Consider the following 13,690-nt stretch of genomic DNA (forward strand, 5'->3'; position numbering starts at 1 on the left):
GCTGTCCCTTCCCCTGGCCCCTTCCTACTACTCTGCATCGCCTCGGGCTCTCTCCATCCCCTCCTCCTGGTGCCCCTGTCCCCCCCAGCTCTGCTCCTCACTTGCCTGGCCCTGTAACCCCCTCTGCATAACTCTCATGGTCACCCTGTGCTCCGTACTCCCGGTTTCCTTTGGTGGGCGACTGGGGACATTTGCTTACACAACATTCACCTGCCCTCTCCTATCTGGCTCCCGCTGGATCCGTATTACGGTCTCTTTCTCCTGGGTTGGGAGCTGGGCTTTAACAGCTGTCCCCCCATTCCCCTGCTACCTATCCTACTACCTCTGGCTGACGCTGGCTACCGTCTGGTCTCTCCCTGGGTGGGAGTAACTGGCATTTAGCACGTAAACCCACACCACATTACAACTGCCCCTAAATCATATTAAAATGACTGACCCTGTTAAACACACCTCTCCAATAAGACTAATATGGCTTGACCTGGAAATCCAGTAATAAGGTCTCTCCTGGGTGGGGATGGCCACTTTAGAATGATCACTCTCTCCTTTATATTACTGGTACTTGGTTGTACTGATGATCCTTCATCCTTCTATCCCTCCTCAGCTTCCTCTCCTCTGAAGACACAGTGAGGGTGGAGCTCAAGCAGAGAGCTGTTGAGGGACTGGTTAGGAAGAACACTTCTACAGCCAGAGAGGATGAGTGGCACACATGGTTTAGATTGGTAAAATATTTTGTTCCTTAGCAGTTCATCCGCGTAAAAAAAGGGAATATGTTCTATCATCTATGTTTATTTACATTAATCATTACATTATTTACATTAGTGCAAACTGTCCACTGATATTTATGTAATTTCTCACCCTTTTGGCTGTATAAAAGTTAAATTCCCCTCAGACTCAAATTCCGAACACAAAGCCCATCGCGGCAGATCTGAACCTAATGCAGCTTGGAGTGATCAGATGACAGAAGTACAATTAGGTGCCAGGTGTAACTGAGGCTGTAGATGCTCCATATTCCATTACATTGAGTGTTTTACATAATATATCAATGTGTTTCTAGTGCTTGCAGGGGCAGTCAAGAAATGGAGACGGAAGGCCACGGAGTGTTACATCACCGCAGAGCTGTGGGAGACCCATCAAGCCTGGTAGAGCCGGGGGTGGTGTTTACCACTCCACCAGCAGAGCTGTGGGAGACCACCTCAAGCCCCTGGTAGAGCCGGGGGTGGTGTTTACCACTCCAACACGCCTTCAGCAGGCTGGAAAAGGGGGATTGATCTGTTTGATCCATTTGTTTGTTTCAGTTTTCAGTAGTTGAATCCTTTGACGTTTTGTTGATATCAACATTTTTCCTTTTCAACAAAAATGCACTGAATTGGTTGAAAAGTGATAAATTGACATTGGAGTCGTTGAAGTCGGTCATTGGGTTAATTTGTTTTGCAATATATTCAAATGAAATCAAGCTTTATTTATACAGCACATTTCAGACATGGACGAATAAAAACAATGAAAATAAGACACAACAAAACATAAGAGGATAAAAAAACTAAAATAGTGCAACAAAACAACTTTTCTTTCTTGTTAGTCACTTTTTGTTAAATCATATAAATAGTAACTCTTTCAATTCAGAGCCTGGATTTCCCCCCTGAGGCTAATATCAATATCATGCTGAAATCAATAGAACAGGGGACAAAACGTTTAGGGTTCTACATTGTGACATCATTAAAATACTCCTACTACAATGGTAAAACATTCTACATTGTGACATTATTTAATTGATATCATTGAAAAACTTAATGTATGAATTTTCTGATGTTTAATCAGAGATCTATTATCAGAGTATCTCTCGTCACAACTATGTGACATCCCTCCTGGGTGTGTTCTCTGGTGTGATTTTAAAAGTCCTGACAAAACAAAACATTTTCCACAGTCAGAACAGGTGTATGGTTTCTCTCCTGTGTGTTTTCTCTGGTGTATAGTCAGCAGACTAGATTCAGTAAAACTCTTCTTACAGTGATCACAGCTATAAAATTTATCTCATGTGTGTGTTCTCAGGTGCTTAGTCAAGTTACTAGACTCAGTAAATCTCTTCCCACATTGATCACAGCTAAATGGTTTCTCTCCTGTGTGTGTTCTCTGGTGCTTAGTCTAGTTACTAGATTCATTAAAACTCCTCCCACATTGATCACAGCTAAAATATTTCTCTCCTGTGTGTGTTCTCTGGTGCCTAGTCAGTTGACTAGAATCAGTAAAACTCTTCCCACATTGATCACAGCTATAAGGTTTCTCTCCTGTGTGTGTTCTCTGGTGTGATTTTAAATGTCCTGATATATGAAAACTCTTTCCACAGTCTGCGCAGTGGAAAGATTTCTCTCCTGTGTGTATTCTCTGGTGTATAGTCAGCTTGCTAGATGTAGTAAAACTCTTCCCACATTGATAACAGCTATAAGGTTTATCTCCAGTGTGGATTCTCTGGTGTGTATTTAGTGACTCTGATCTTGAGTAACTCTTCCCACAGTCTGAGCAGTGGAAAGACTTCTCTCCTGTGTGTGTTCTCTGGTGTATAGTCAGACGGCTAGATCTAGTAAAACTCTTCCCACATTGAGAACATCTATAAGGTTTCTCTCCAGTGTGACTTCTCTGGTGTGCTCTTAGTGAATCTGATCTTGAGTAACTCTTCCCACAGACAGAGCAGTGGTGAGGTTTCATCACTGTGGGTCTCTGCTGGTATTTGAGATGTTCTGATGTGGAGAGATTCTTCTCTGCCTCCTCAGCTTCATGATGTTGTTGAGGCTCCCCAGAGAATCCACGATTGTCATGTCTTTCTCCTGTGTGAACAACAAAATCAGACAGATGGTTAAAGGCCCACAACAGCAGAAATCCACTGTTTATTTGAGGTAAAATACAACAATTGACGTCTGTAATGAATGAATGTTTAAATGCTTTTACAAACTTATTTGACAATTGTCTTAATAAGACAATTGTGAGACATATTTAGTCTTATTTTTTTCCTACAGCAGTATAATGGATGATTCTAAGATTCTAAGATCTGTGTTGCTATTTACAATTTCGGACAGCAAAAATAGCCTCCATTTACAGGTTGCTTCAGAGTGCATTTCACACTACTTTTGGATTATAATTGTAAGGCTTGTTTGAATGTCCTGCTTAATATAATGTTTGTGTCATCGTCGCAAATGTTGCTTTATACTTAAAAAAAAAACACTTCTACTTCAACCAGTAAAATGCTCTGTGGCTAGCTTTGCTACCAGCCTCTCAATGAGCGTTAGCATTCAAGCTAACAACTGCTGCATCCAAAACAGGTATTTTGCAACTTTCACAACCAAATATGTGACCCATGGTCTCTATTCAGTCTAATGTAGCAACCTTTTAAATGGTGTTTTTTACATTGGATAAAAGTACAGACTGAGCTTCTAAATGTCGTATCATAAACTGTAGTTGGAGGAAACATGAGGAAGTTATGTAGATTTAAAGAAATTACACTTAGAATCCCATTTTGGACAAAAAGACAGTCAAACATTTCGCTGTGATTTTCACACTCAACATTAATCCTTAGGAAACATAATTATAAAATAATACTTAATAATAATAATGTTCCCTCTACATTAATCCTTAGGAAACATATTATTTAGAAAAATAAAACTTTCACCAAATTTCCTAACTGGATTCTCTGAACATTATCTCACCAGGTTCACCCATTAGGCAACATAACAGTATTTCTCACCAGGTTCCTCCATTAGGCAAACCATTAACAGTATGTATCTCACCAGGTTCCCCATTAGGCAAACCATTAACAGTATGTAATCTCACCAGGTTCCCCATTAGGCAAACCATTAACAGTATTTTCTCACCACGTTCCCATTAGGCAAACCATTAACAGTATTTTCTCACCACGTTCCCCATTAGGCAAACCATTAACAGTTTTCTTGTCTCTTGTTGTTTCTCAGTGCTGCTCTTAGTTCACGCCATTTAGCATCTTCCACACTTCTAGAGCTTTAGACACGCCCATCTCTTAAAGAATTCACATTGCAACATGAGAATGTGGCCATGTCATAAAGTAGTGAGGCTTAAAAAAACAAAAAAAGATTCAACAATAAAATACTTTATTAACTTAAAGTAGATTACAATTAGGAAAAACCTAAACACAAGGTCAAAACAATTCTAGACCTATATATTCTTTATTTAACTAGCACAGATGTTTACTTTGTCAGCTCGGGATTTGATCTAGCAACCTTTCGGTTACTGGCCAACGCTCTCCACTAGGCTACCTGCCGCCCATCAGAACCTTTGGTAACTTTGGTTATGAACAAATTCATCTAACCTGAAAGCATATTTTTCTGCCCTTTGGACCAGGACATTAATGTCCATGGTCTTTCATTGCAAAAGTCCTGATCTTAAAAGAGTGTAGTGTATTTGTATGGTGTACCATCTCTACTATTATTATAACCTTTGTGGTTCTGCTCGCCTGGTTGTATTTGTATGGTGTACCATCTCTACTATTATTATAACTCTTGTGTTTCTGCTTGCCTGAGTTGAATTTGTATGGTGTGTACCATCTCTACTATTATTATAACTCTTGAGGTTCTGCTCACCTGAGTTGAATTTGTATGGTGTCATCTCTACTATATTATACCTCTTGAGGTTCTGCTCGCCTGGTTGAATACCTCATTGTATGTGTGACCATATATTACCAATACATTTTCTTCTGTTTTTCTTAGCTGTTTACCAACCACAACTAATGCTGGCACTAACACCACACTCAATGCGTTGTATGCAAACAAGAAAATGCTGCATTAAATGATTTTAATGCAGAAAACTGAAATCAATTTTACGTTATTCTACCTGCGCAACTAGAGGGGGGGGGGGGGGACCTATAGATCACCCTTTACTGCACACACAGAGACATACAAAGCTCTCCCTCACCATCCATCTGGTAAATATCAACATAAATTATACTCCTGATTCCTGATTATAAGTCAAAACTCAAAACAGGAAGTAGCAGTTCAATACGGAAGTGGTAAGACGAAGCGGATGCTAAGCTACAGGACAGTTTCACAAACAGACTGGAATATGTTTCCGGATTCATCCGGTGGCACATTGAGGAGTTTACCAATCAGTCAACAGGCTTCATTATAAGTGCATCGATGACATCGTCGCCACAGTGACTGTACATACATACGTATATTTTGCGCACTCGACAAAAAGAATCTTTGGCGACCAACACGCCTATCGACCAAACAATCGACCAGACGACTAAATAAGGTCACTCCTAAGAATATATCTCAAATGTTTCAACTGTATTTACCCTCAGAAACCAAGACATACATTTGTAAACAAACACTGTGTAGCCTCGAAATCTGGTTAAAACTTCATTATGACCATCATGGATATTATTATACATCATGGCATGAATTCTAGAATATACTATTAGCCTCAAAACCTGGTTAAACTATCAGTTATGACATCCTGGATGAATTCTAGAACATATACTATATAGCCCTAGAAACCTGGTTAACTATCATTATACATCATGGATGAATTCTAGAATATCCTATATAGCCTAGACCTGGTTAAACTATCATTATGACATCAGTGGATGGCCAGTCCTTGTATCATAGTGTATTGAATTCAGGGGTTGCCCTGAGCTGAACTCAAACCTGGGTCCAGCGACTGTCAAGCCAACACCTTATACTGTTACACCAAGATGTTCTGAACTTCTTGACGAGGTCGCTAGGTGTTGGGTTAAGTGTTGCTACAATAGCTTTTCTCTATGAATTTGAGAAGTGTTACATTTCCCCAGCCCCCATCCCTCAGCTGTTACCAAACCAAGTCTCTGGGCAGCCATTTTGTTGCTGTTTAAACCTAGGTTGCCCTTTAAAAAAGCACATCAACCAACCAATATGCAGTTTAACAATAACAAACCGCCATTCCTTATTCATAGAGAGACCTATGGATGCAAGGACTGACCACTGGCCGGCCATAATTCATAATTTAAAAGTCCCAATATGGATGTAGCAAATGCAGATTTCACCTTTAACACCAAACATCAGTTCAAACAACTGCAGAGTTTGTGCCTCTGTTTTAAGACAGTACTTCTAGTGTTAATCAGGGAACGGTTTTCAAAACCATCTTACGGCTAATGTCATCCTTGAACACTGGATGCCTTAAGATGCGTTTGGGAACCGGGCCCGATATCCAGTTCCTCCTCTTCCTCCTCTTCGATGACAGTTACATCTTCCTCCTCCTTCACTCCAAAACGCATTCCCCTCTCTTTTCACTCTGAACGCTTCTTCCTCTTCTTTCACTGAAACGTCTTTCTTTCTTCTTTCACTGTAACAGCCTCACCCTCTACTTGTTTTTGTATTGTAACAGCTCCTCTTTCCTCCTCTTTCCAAGAGTTCTTTCTCCGTCCAGCAGACCCTCTTCTTTAGCAGGAGGATAGCTTAGTGAACTCATGGTCGGGGATGTTAGTAGCTAGGCTAAGTGCTAACTTAACCCCGTAGCTAGCTACTAATAACAACGTAAATGTGACATTAAATCGGTATAACTAACTAGACGACAAATGGGTTTAAAAACAGTGGCTCTACGGAGCATCTAAAGCTTTATTGGTTCGTCTATTTTTGCTAGCAAGCTACGGAGTGGCTGAACAACTGTTGCTGCTGTTGAAAGATGCGTTCCGTCCACTAGATTATACGTCACCACATCAGCCCTTCTAAAGTCTCAACCGCCATCTGTTGACTGGAGTGGGTAACGCAGTTAGGTAAAATAATATTTAATTTTCAGACAAAAGTTAAAGTGAAGGAATCATGAGTTTTTACCCACCAATGAGAACACACAGTGTGGTTAAATACTTAGTAACTTAGTTGTAGTCACGATATGGATACCTATGGGTACAAACAGTTGTGTTTTTGCGTTATTACATATTTATTAACTTCCGGATATCTTCTAAACCGCCCACAAAACACTATTTCTCAACGTCCTATTGATTTACTCTGTGCTACCGAGGTCGTATGCCAGCGTCAGCCACACCCAGAGGTGTAAAGTAGTTAAGTAAAAACACTTTAAAGTACTACTTAAGTCGTTTTTCTGTACTTTACTTTAATATTTATATTTTTGACAACTTTTACGGCACTACATTTCTAAGGAAAATGATGTACTTTTTACTCCATACATTTTCCCTGACACCCAAAAGTACTCGTTACATTTTGAATGCTTAACCGGATAGAAAAATGTTCCAATTCACACACATCAAGAGAACATCCCTGGTCCTCCCTWCTGCCTCCTATCTGGCAGACTCACTAAACCGTCTGGTTTGCTTAATAGAAGGAATTTGAAATTATTTTTACTTTTGATGCTTAAGTATATTTAAAACCAAGTACTTTCAGACTTTTCCTCAAGTAGTATTTTACTTGGTGACTTTCACTTTAAATKTTCTAATAAGGTATCTTTACTTTTACTCAAAATATTTCTACAACTAACCCAAGATAGACCAGAGCCTGTCGTTTCCAATGGGACAAGGACATCCCTGCCGGCTAAACCCTCCCCTAACCCGGACGACGCTGGGCCAATTGTGTGTCGCCCCATGGGTCTCCTGTTCGCTGCCGGCTGTGACAGAGCCTGTACTCAAACCCAGAATTTCTATTGGCACAGCTAGCACTCTGATGCAGTGCCTTAGACCACTCGGGAGAAAGGTTAGAATTATCTAAGGTAAGGTTTAGTAACTGAAAGTAATCAGACTACATTACAGAGTTTCGGGAATCCAACAGTTACGTTACTGATGACACTTTTAGACAGGTAACTAGTAACTAACAGATTACATTTAGATAGTAACCTACCCAACCCTGGATACAGTATATAGGTCTCTCCATGGGTGGGAGATGGACATTTAAGATGATCAACACTCTCTTTATATTACTGACTGATCCATTCATCCTACCATCCCTCCTCAGCCTTCCTCTCCTCTGAAGACCCAGTGAGGGTGAAGCTCAGTCAGAGAGCTGTTGAGGGACTGGTTAGGAAGAACATTTCTACAGCCAGAGAGGTGAGAGGTCACACAATTCTCCTGTCTGGTGTCCTGTGTGAACGTAAGTATGCTCCCTCGAATTCTCCCATCTCTCTCTCTCTCTAGGAGGACCTGAGCCCTAGGACCATGCCCCAGGACTACCTGGTCTGATGACTCCTGGCTGTCCCCAGTCCATTAAGTTGTTTTCAAGTCATTGAAACAACGACCTGAAAATATATTTTTAAAACCGAACGTATATTGAACGTCGGGCATAGTCTCTTTTCAATGACATTTTGCTAGGTGGGATAGCCCCAATGTCAAAACACAGTTTTAACGTGTCCAAATMRATAACCAATATGCAGAAACAGTTTGKGATATATTGAAAACCTAAAMATAAAATGTGCAATATACACAAACATCTGCCACAATAGCAATCGTATTACTTGTATTTCATTTTTATAAACGAGCATCTTATAAATTGCACAAGCACCAAAAACACTGTTGTTTTGACAACTGGCACTAAATCGATTAGGGGGGAAATCAGGTTGTACGTGCTGTTGAAACTAACACAACTAAAAAAACACATGGAAATGGGAGATATATTTTACCTCACTGGTTAGAGGACAACCTGCAGAAGACAGTCAGCTACATTTTGGAGTGATGCATTTAAATGTAGGGGTCCCCAGAACGAAGAGAAACGTAACACTTATTTGTCATCACTCATTGCACGAGAGGGGAGAGATTAGGTTGCACGTCCTGTTAAAACTAACAGCTCAAAAACCACACGGAATCAGGGTTTAATGTGTACAGTCTTAGCCAAACGTTTTGAGAATGACACAAATATTAATTTCCAAAGTTTGCTGCTTCAGTGTCTTTAGATATTTTTGTCAGATGTTACTATGGAACACTGAAGTATAATTACAAGCATTTCATAAGTGTCAAAGGCTTTTATTGACAATTACATGAAGTTGATGCAATGAGTCAATATTTGCCGTGTTGACCCTTCTTTTTCAAGACCTCTGCAATCCGCCCTGGCATGCTGTCAATTAACTTCTGGGCCACATCCTGACTGATGGCAGCYCATTCTTGCATAATCAATGCTTGGAGTTTGTCAGAATTTGTGGGGTTTTGTTTGTCCACCCGCCTCTTGAGGATTGACCACAAGTTCTCAATGGGATTAAGGTCTGGGGAGTTTCCTGAAGAAAAATAAATGCACACCTATTTAGGCGAGGTGCTCGTTTATATAGTGTCAAAAGACACACAGGTGTCTGTAATCATGGCCAAGTGTGGCCTAATATCATTGGTTAATTCTCAAACCTAAAAATGGCATACAAAGAACAGCATACAAAAAAACTAATGGATAGCATACAGTCATAGATTCATTTTATACTACACAAGCTTACAAACAATTACAATGGCAAAGTCACAATAATCACAAGAATGGCTTCAGATCAAAGTCTACGTTGAGACCGAAGAAGGAGAGGTTATAACACTACTTTCCTTGTCCTCGTCAACACTCACCTGTGTTAATGAGAGAATCACTGACATGTCAGCTTGTCCTTTTGTGGCAGGGCTGAAATGCAGTTTTTCTGGGATTCAGTTCATTTGCATGGCAAAGAGGGACTTTGCAATTTATCTGATCACTCTTCATAAACTTCTGGAGTATAGCAAATTGCCATCATACAAACTGAGGCAGCAGACTATGTGAAAAATGTATATTTGTGTCATTCTCAAAACTTTTGTCCACGACTGTACATCATCTGGTTAGAGGACAACATTTTGATTCAAGTGGGTCATCGACGAGATAAGTGTAACCAACTTTTTGTAATCACTTAATTACATTTGTTGTATTTTGTAATTGTACTCTTTCATTTCAGAACCTGATTTCCCTGATGAGGCTAGTCTTCATATCACACTGATATCAATAAGAACAGGGTGAAAATGTTTAGGGTTCTACATTGAGACATTTTAATTGATTTGAAAACTCATTCATGTATGTTTTTCTGATGTTGATCAGAGATCTTTTACCAGAGTATCTCTTCCCACATTGAATTACGCTATATGATTTCTCTCCTGTGTGTGTTTTCTGGTGTGCAGTCAGCTTGCTAGATGAACACAAAACTTTTCCCACATTGATCACAGCTATAACATTTCTCTCCTGTGTGTATTCTCTGGTGCACAGTCAGCTGGCTAGATGAAGCAAAACTCTTCCCCAATGACTACAGCTATAAGGTCTATCTCCTGTGTGTGTTCTCTGGTGTGTTTCAGGCTGCTTGAAACATTAAAACTCTTCCCACAGTCAGCGCAGCTAAAAGGTTTCTCTCCGTGTGAATTCTCTGGTGTCTTTTCAGGCCTGCTTAGATCAGTAAATCTTTCCCACATTGATCACAGCTATAAGGTTTTCTCTCCTGTAGGATTCTCTGATGTCTTTTGAGGTCTGCTGAAGAGGTGAATCTCTTCCCACAGTCAGAGCAGCAGTGAGGATTCTTCCTGTGCGTTTCCGCTGGTGTTTCTGAGGTGTTCTGATGTGGAGAGACTCTTCTCTGCCTCCTCAGCTTCATGATGTTGTTGAGGCTCCCCAGAGGATCCACGGTAGTCACGCCTCTCTCCTGTGTGAACAACAAAAACAAGTCAGACAGAAGGTTAAAGGCCCACAACAGAAATCCACTGTTTATTTTAGCTGAAAGGTCATGACTCATGTCCATGATGTTGTGTACAAACTTAATTGACCAATCGTCTTAATAAGACCAGTCAAGGGAGCAACAATAGACATGTTTAGTCTTGTTTTTTTCACCGTAGTAGTAAAGTGGATGATTGTAGGCTAGAAATACGTTTTAAAAGTTGCTGAAACTCTAAGCAGTGTGCCAGACGACTTTTGGTCACCAATATAAGCCTCATTCTGTGTTTTCTAAAATTGCCGTACGAGGGCGATGTGCACACAATTTGGTTGCAGAAACTCGTCCTGCTAAAGCAGAACCGCAGTTACGGATGTAGTATATGCTCCTGGAGCAAAATGATGAGCGAGATTTATAGGTTTTTCACAAGGATTCTGAATATTACAGCAGAAGATCAGGAGTGTACTCAGGAAACTCCACATTAAGTTCTGTGTCTATTCACTAATCACCACCGTGGGGGAAAACTCAGGGAGTTCTCATAGCTGACAGCAAAAATAGCCTCCATTTCCAGGTTGATTATGAGTGTATTTCCACACCACTATTGTATACTATTGGATTATAATTGTAAGGCTTGTTTAATGTCCTGGCTTCCTGTCGTCTTCCTGCAACCAGAAATTACATCCGCGGGCCTATCTATTCGGTGTATTATAAATCAGTCTTCACAACAAGAAAACCACTGTGGTGTTATAACCTCTGAACTACAGTCTATGTGTTATACCTCTCCTTCTGAACTACAGTATATACTGTTCTAACCTCTCCTTCTGAACTACAGTCTATAGTGTTCTAACCTCTCCTTCGAACTACAGTCTATAGTGTTCTAACCTCTCTTCTGAACATACAGTATATACTGTTATAACCTCCTCCTTCTAACTACAGTCTATAGTGGTTATAACCCTCCTTCTAAACTACATATAGTGTTATAACCTCTCTTCTGAACTACAGTCTATATGTTCTAACCTCTCCTTCTGAACTACAGTCTATAGTGTTACTAACCTCTCCTTCTGAACACAGTCTATAGTGTTATACCTCTCCTTCTGAACTACAGTCTATAGTGTTATAACCTCTCCTTCTGAACTACAGTCTCTAGTGTTATAACCTCTCCTTCTGAACTACAGTCTATAGTGTTACTAACCTCTCCTTCTGAACTACAGTCTATATGTGTTATAACTCTCCTTCTGAAACTACAGTCTATAGTGTTATAACCTCTCCTTCTGAACTACAGTCTATAGTGTTATAACCTCTCGAACTACAGCTATAGTGTTATAACCTCTTCTGGACTGCAGTATTACTGTTATAACCTCTCTGAACTACAGCTACTAGTGTTATAACCTCTCCTTCTGGACTACAGTAATATACTGTTCTAACTCTCCTTCTGAACTACAGTCATAGTGTTATAACCTCTCCTTCTGAACTCCAGTCTATAGTGTTATAACTCTCCTTCTGAACTACAGTCTATAGTGTTATAACTCTCCTTCTGAACTACAAGTCTATAGTGTTATAACCTCTTCTGAACTACACGTCTATAGTGTTATAACCTCTCCTTCTGAACTACAAATAGTGTTATAACCTCTCTTCTGATACACGTCTATAGTGTTCAAACCTCTGAACTACAGTCTATAGTGGTTAAAACCTCTCTGAACTACAGTCTATAAGTTTAAAACTCTCTGAACACGTCTATAGTGTTAAAACCTCTCTGAAACTACAGTCTATTGTGTTAAAACCTCTCTGAACTACAGTCTAATATTGGTTAAAAACCTCTCTGACTACAGTCTATAGTGTTACAACCTCTCTGAACTACAGTCTATAGTGTTCTAACTCCGTCCTTCTGAACCAAGTCTCTGGGCAGCCATTTTGTTGCTGTTTAAATCCTAGGTTGCCCTTTAAAAAAGCCACATCAATCAACCAATCTGCAGTTCAAATAGTAACGAAGCTGTAATTCCACCAGTTTTGTAATAGAATGGGCTGGAGAAATGTAACTAGTCTCAAATTCATTGACAGACCGATGGATGAAAGGACTGACCATCCATGATATCAACATTATAGTTTTAAACCATGTTGAGGCTATACAGTGTTGATTTACATTGTTTTAAACATTGGAGTAAAAAAAGGTTATTTGGGGTTCTGAATGGGGCAATACAGTTTAAAATCTAAGCTCATGAGGCATGGTTCAATTCTTAAAAATATGGCTATACAGTGCATTTGGAAAGTTTTCAGACCCTTCACTTTTCCCAGATTTTGTTACGTTACAGCCTTTTTCTAAAATGGATAAATTAAATGTTTTCCTCCATTCAATCTACACCCAATATACATAAATGGTAACATGAATTTTTTTTTTTGCACATTTATTATAATAAAAAACATGAACACCTTATTACAGAACCTATGAGACTCTAAATTGAGATCAGGTGCATCCTGACTCCTGATCTCAGACCATGAGAAACAAATTCTCTGGTCTGTGAAACCTAGATTGAACTCTTTGGTCTGAATGCCAAGTATCACGTCTGAAGGAAACCTGGCACCATCCCTACGGCGGCAGGGACTGGGAGACTAGTCAGGATTGAGGGAAAGATGAAGGAGCAAAGTACAGAACTAGTCAGGATTGAGGGAACTAGTCAGGATTGAGGCACTAGTCAAGGATTGAGAGAAAGATGAACAGAGCAAAGTACAGAGAGAATCCTTGATGAAAACCTGCTCCATAGCGCTCAGGACCTCAGACTGGGGTGAAGGTTCACCTCCAACAGAAACGACTCTAAGCACACAGCCAAGACAATGCAGGAGTGGCCCCGGGACAAGACTGTGAATCATTTTTCTATGCAGAGAACAATGGAGACAGTCCCCAAAGTGTGCCAAGCTTGTAGTGTCAACCAAGAAGCTTCAGGCTGTAATCGCTGCTGCAGGTGCTTCAACAAAGTACTGAGAAAAGGGTCTGAATACTATTAAATGTATTTCATTTTTTTTAAATAACAAAATTGCAAAAGTCTAAAAATCTGTTTTTTGTTTTGTC

At 40.0% G+C, this 13,690-nt stretch overlaps 1 protein-coding gene across 2 annotated transcripts in view; it reads right to left on the reverse strand.

The window, feature by feature from the left end:
* Positions 1 to 1,502: 1,502 nt before the first annotated feature.
* The window catches only part of LOC112068069 (zinc finger protein 180-like), a 32,514-nt gene continuing 20,326 nt past the window's right edge, over positions 1,503 to 13,690 (reverse strand). The window contains exon 2 of one of the 2 annotated variants that reach the window (XM_070438009.1): positions 1,503 to 2,819. In XM_070438009.1, the coding sequence (XP_070294110.1) occupies positions 2,140 to 2,819 (680 nt within the window). In that variant the 3' untranslated portion in view covers positions 1,503 to 2,139. Of the gene's footprint in view, positions 2,820 to 10,027; positions 10,621 to 13,690 lie in introns of those variants that run through there. The other variant, XM_070438010.1, reaches the window with a different exon arrangement.

Source organism: Salvelinus sp. IW2-2015, unplaced genomic scaffold, assembly GCF_002910315.2.
Source record: "Salvelinus sp. IW2-2015 unplaced genomic scaffold, ASM291031v2 Un_scaffold83, whole genome shotgun sequence".
Classification (NCBI taxonomy): Eukaryota; Metazoa; Chordata; class Actinopteri; order Salmoniformes; family Salmonidae; genus Salvelinus; species Salvelinus sp. IW2-2015.